Source organism: Microplitis mediator, chromosome 9, assembly GCF_029852145.1.
Source record: "Microplitis mediator isolate UGA2020A chromosome 9, iyMicMedi2.1, whole genome shotgun sequence".
NCBI classification, from domain to species: Eukaryota; Metazoa; Arthropoda; class Insecta; order Hymenoptera; family Braconidae; genus Microplitis; species Microplitis mediator.
Window position 1 is genome coordinate 4,905,680 of NC_079977.1, and position 5,770 is coordinate 4,911,449.

A 5,770-nucleotide genomic window follows, 5' to 3' on the forward strand; every position below is an offset into this window, starting at 1 on the left:
TCAAGGCAACAAATACTTTACAAATAAAAACTGGTTTCAAAACGATAGCTCACAATCCGGCCAAGTTGTAACGATTTTAAAAAAAAGTCATTCGATTTACAACTTTTTAAAAAGGAAAAATTTTAAATGAAAAAGGAAGTACTTAAATTTAAGATTAAAGGCTCACATTTCAAGGGAATTTTTTTTCGATGTGTACAACGATATTTAGGTGTGTCAGCGAAAAAAAAATGTTCGTTTCAAACGAAGCACCCTAATGTAATACTGCCAATAATTTATCTATCTATTTAAAATATTTTTATTGGTAATTTCATACAGATTTTCATATTTTTCAGTCTTATTTTCTTAAATTATTTCCATTCCTGTGGAAGTTTCCCAATTTTTTCTGATATTACTTTGATTAGATTTTCATTTTTAGGAATTATTTCAGAAATTCAGTGAATTGGATGTAATTTTTTTTTAATTGTTAAATAAATTATTATGAGCAACCTGCATTCACTACGTGACTGCCCAAATATCACTACTAAATTTATAAAATACTCAGAAAAAAAGGATTTCTTGCCGCAACAAAATTTTAATTTGCACCAAGAAATTTTATGCATTAGGAATTAAATACAAAAATTGTCTTGGGGCGAGAAAAGATTTTTTCTAGTTCTAAATAAATTTTTGTTTTCAATTCACAATGCAAAAAATTTATTGGGGTAAGTAAAAATTTTCTTTAGGCGAGTAAAGATTTTTTGTGTCAATGAATCCTTTTTTTTCTATGCACACTTTTTTGGCTTTGAGAAGCTTCCTAAAACCAAAAGGGAGCATAAAAATCTGTCATTTTGGAATAAGTAACGCGATATAAATAATATAGCTATAAATGCAGTGACATTCAGTCATATTTAGTGACAGAATAATTAAAGTATTAATTTATTTAAAGAAAATAAATACGATCGTCTTTTTTCCCGCGTAATTTAAATGTAATTCGAATGATATAGATAAATCTATTTATCTCAATACTTGGCAATTAAAAAGAGTTTAAAGTATGAAAAGGCACAAATTCAAGTCAAGACCTATCTAATGATACCTATTTCAATAACATTAACTAAGTCTATCATATAGATATGGCGGGAACAAAATTTTCCTTATTCTCTTAATAATGTAGATTAATTCGAAATACCGAATCGACAGTGAAATAAATATGATACTGAAGTTAGCCGACGTCTAATAATTTTTGGATTTTATTTTAGACAGTAAATTATAAAAAAAAAAAATTTGAAAAAATTGCACCTGTAGTGTTTTAAATTTTCTACATGTGCATTTTTTGATTTTTTTTTTTTTGAAATTTAATTGTTCAAAATAAAATCCAAAAATATTTAATTGCCTGCTAACTTCAGGATCGTGAATAAATATACAATTAAAGCCACCATCGGAAACTTGTCAAACTAAAAAATAGAAAAACTCCAAAATTAATTATTTCCAACTCCAACTAGTATTCAAAATTCTGAAAAGCAACAAACCAAAAAAATGTTCTAGTAAATTATAGCTCAGCCATTCGATGCTTAAATTAAAATTCAAAACTAAAATGATTCGCGCTTCGCCTCTTAAGGTCTCGCGTTCGCGCGGCGGCGTATCTACAAAAGATCAAAGAAATTTCTCAGTAACCCGCGGAGTAAAAAAGTAAAAAAACAAAAAACAAAACAGTAAAAAAAATAAGACCTGTCATTTTGACATTTCAAGGTTAGATTTTTCGATATGGAAACAACGCGATATCTTAATCACTCAAAAATTTACAAAACAATGTGACTTAAATAATATTTAATCTAAAGCTCAATGCAAACAAACACACAGTACATATCCAACAATGGGTTAGACATGTCTCAGTTAGCCGACAAATATTTATTTATAAAAAAAGTAGTAAAAGCAACAAAGTTATAAAAAAATATATAATGTAAACAATGCGTTCTAAATGTCTGCTATTATTTCTACTTTGTTTAGTAGGAGTAACAATATTGTTTATAACCATCAGTAATCAGCATCCCGCGATACAAAATTTAGTCACCGAAACGCATAAACAATTACGAAGCTTCCAGGTAAATTTTACTATTCATTGCAGTGTAAAAAATCGGCAGTGAATTCGGAGTGAATTTTACTCCGAGGTGATTAAATTTAATCCGTGTTCACGCCGAAAATTTTTTACGGAGTATAATTACATGTAATGCACTACTGTGTCATATATATAAATATTAGACTGATTAAAAAAAATCGACTTTTTTTTTTGAAACCTATTAAATAGTAGGGAGGTGAAATAAGATTGTACAGATGAGCTAAGGGTATAATTTTGTAGGGAATTAAACGCTCTACAAAAAAAGTCTCTTATAATTTTTTGATAAATTCTGTTCAAAAGTTATTGGAGCTCGAAGTCAAATTTGCAGTAAATTTCGAGATCTTTTTACTTTTCCGTCGAAACTATCAGTTTTATCACAAAATATCATAGGACCTTTTTTGTAGACAATTTTATTCCCTACAAATTACCTTTGATAAAGTTTTTCAAAATTCCGCATTGTTTTCGAGTTATTTTTATTTTAATGTCAAGCTCTGAAAAAAAGTAGTTCTGATCGATTTCAAGGTCTTGACATTAAAATGTAAATAACTAGAAAACTAAGCGGAATTTTGAAAAACTTTTTCAGAGGTAATTTGTAGGGAATAAAATTGTCTACAAAAAAGGTCCTATGAAATTTTGTGATAAAACTGATAGTTTCGCTGGAAAAGTAAAAAGATCTTGAAATTTACTGCAAATTTGACTTAGAGCTCCAATAACTTTTAAACAGAATTTATCAGAAAATTATAAGACTTTTTTTGTAGAGCGTTAAATTCCCTACGAAATTATACTCTTAGCTCATCTGTACAATGAGTCATTGCCGGAAAATTTCAAACTTAAAATTTTTTTCCGTTATTTAAATGGGAAATAGAAAATTGCGATGAGCGGCCTCTAAATATTAATATTAGGAGCTCATCTTATTTCACCTCCCTACTATTTAATAGGTTTAAAAAAAAAAATTCGATTTTTTTGAATGTCTAATAAATCCAATAATTAAAATTTTAGGAAAATTTAAAAGACGTTGAAGAAAAACGTCTTGTAACAGATTCAAAATATTTAGCGCTTTTAGGACTCGACAAACAAACGTCATCAGGCGCAACCATAACAGTACCAAGTACACAAAATGTTACAATCGTAACATTACTGAGACCTGGAAATGAGCTCAATTTCTACGGTTTTTTAAAAAATGTAACTCATTTTTTGCCAAATAATAATATTGTTATTTACGCCGTCAGTTTAACTGACGACGCATTACAAAATTTACGCGGTTATTGCAACTCTACAAAATGCAATATTTTGACATTTGATTTGAATCCTTTTCCAAATCATATTGAAGATGATCGATTACATGCCTATCGGCCTCTAGTCATACAGGTAATTTCTAATTAATTGATTAATTAATTAATTGATTGATTGACTGATTAATGAGTTTGTTTTCAGACAGCATTAAATACTCTAGGCAATATCTTATATATGGACTCAAATATTCGTATAAATAATACTGAAGTAGTTAAATATTTATTACCAAAGTATGGAATACTTACGTGGCCAACAAATCACGCAATTAGTACATTAACGCACCCGAAAATGTATGAGTACTTTCATTCAAATGCTGAAAGTTATTTCTTCCTACCGTTGATTCATGCGTCGCACATTATTATTAAAAATAGTTACGATATTAGGGAAAACATTATGCTGCCTTGGGTGCAGTGTGCACTCACCCGGGATTGCATTAGTCCTATAGGTAATTTACTTAATTACTTTTTTTTATTTTAATTACTGTCAACTTTTGACGTTTTATCTTTATCTTAGATCAAAATTATAATTGTGGCTAAACTACGAGGTTTATGTAAAAAGTCATAAGAACATTTTTTGTAGGAAATTTAATTCTCTACAAAATTATCTCTATACATTTTTATCATATCTCTGATAGCTTAATTAGAATTTGAATTTCGAATTTAAAAAAAATTATGGTTACTCCAAATTATATTTTGACGTTTTCCTTAAAATTTGAATTTTGTGTAAACTATTGAGTTTAAAGAAAAAGTGAAAGAATACTTTTTTGTAGAGAATCAAATTTCCTAAAAAATTGTATTAGTACAGTTTTGCCGTATCTCCATTGGTTTAGACGCAATTTAAATTTAAAGTTCAAAACTACTAGACTCAAATGAAGTACTGTTTATTTAAATTTAAATTACTGTCAATTTTATTTCAGACAAAAATTATAATTGTGACTAAACTACGAGGTTTATGTAAAAAGTCATGAGAACTTTTTTTGTAGGAAATTAAATTCTCTACAAAATTATCTCTATACATTTTTATCATATCTTTAAAGGTTTAATCAGAATTTTAATTTTAAGTTTTTAAAAAAATTATAGTTACTCCAAATTAAATTTTGACGTTTTACTTAAAATTTGAATTTTGTGTAAACTATTGAGTTTAGAGAAAAAATGAAAGAATACTTTTTCGTAGAGAATCAAATTTCCTAAAAAATTGTATCAGTGCATTTTTGCCGTAGCTCCATTAGTTTAGTCGCGATTTGAATTTTAAATTTAAAACTACAAGGCTCAAATAAATTATTCAATTTTTGACATTTTATATTAATTTTAGACCAAAATTATAATTGTGACTAAACTATGAGGCTTATGTAAAAAGTCATAAGAACTTTTTTTGTAGGAAATTTAATCCCCTACAAAATTATCTTTATACATTTTTGTCGTATCTCTGATAGTTTAATTAAAATTTGAATTTCAAATTTAAAAAAAATTATGGTTACTCCAAATTAAATTTTGATGTTTTCCTTCAAATTTGAATTTTGTATCAACTATTAAGTTTAGGGAAAAAATGAATGAATACTTTTTTGTAGAAAATTAAATTCTCTACAAAATTATCTCTATACATTTTTGTCGTATCTCTGATAGTTTAATCAGAATTTTAATTTCCCATTTAATAAAAAATTCTCGTTACTCCAAATAAAATTTTCCATTTCACTTAAAATTCGCATACTGTCTAAACTATCGAGTTTAGAGAAAAAATGAAAGAATGCTTTTTTACAGAGAATTAAATTTCCAACAAAAATCTATCAGTCCATTTTCCCCATATCTCTATTAATTTGCCCGCGATTTAAATTTAAAGTTCAAAACTACTAGAATCCGATTAATTACCGTCTATAAACATTTAAATTAATTATCAATTTCAATTAATTAATATTATTAATTATTTATATTTTTAAAAATTACAGGAGCTCAATCAGTAGGATGTCGATTCAATAAAAAGCCACAATATCGTTATTCAGGCTGCCACTCATACGACACGTCGGCACTGAATATCGTTCTTGGTCGTTATTTTAATTTTGACGAATCGCGTTACATTAGTCAAGAACGCGAGTCTTGTTTTGTTGAAATAAAACCTTCTGAAATAACTGACGAGTACTTGTCAATTACTCGGCAAAATAATACCACCGAAATAAACCAGAAAAATATCGCTATCATCGACCCATAACTTTATTTATAAAAAAAACCCATGATATTTAAAAAAAAGCCAATTAAATAATTAAATAAATTAATTACAATTAATAATTACGTCTAATTATTTTTTTTCCTTGAAAAAAAAAATTCTACTGTCTTCTGTTTTTTTTTTTTTTTTTTTAATTGTCAAACTTTTAATTAATCATTTTTTTTTAATTAA

General features: G+C 27.1%; 1 protein-coding gene across 1 annotated transcript; it reads left to right on the plus strand.

Annotated features, from left to right (window-relative positions):
- The first annotated feature begins 1,686 nt into the window (after positions 1–1,686).
- LOC130674837 (uncharacterized) lies at positions 1,687–5,661 on the plus strand. Its single transcript, XM_057480260.1, has 4 exons — positions 1,687–2,075; positions 3,089–3,457; positions 3,524–3,827; positions 5,325–5,661. The coding sequence occupies exons 1-4, from the start codon at positions 1,941–1,943 to the stop codon at positions 5,582–5,584; spliced, it is 1,068 nt and encodes a 355-aa protein (XP_057336243.1). The 5' UTR covers positions 1,687–1,940; the 3' UTR covers positions 5,585–5,661.
- The last annotated feature ends 109 nt before the right edge of the window (positions 5,662–5,770 follow it).

Coding starts and splice junctions, on each gene's coding strand:
- LOC130674837 (XM_057480260.1), top strand. CDS start 1,941: ATGCGTTCTAAATGTCTGCTATTATTTCTACTTTGTTTAGTAGGAGTA. Junction 3,458..3,523: donor ATCGGCCTCTAGTCATACAG/GTAATTTCTAAT, acceptor GTTTGTTTTCAG/ACAGCATTAAATACTCTAGG. Junction 3,828..5,324: donor GGATTGCATTAGTCCTATAG/GTAATTTACTTA, acceptor TAAAAATTACAG/GAGCTCAATCAGTAGGATGT.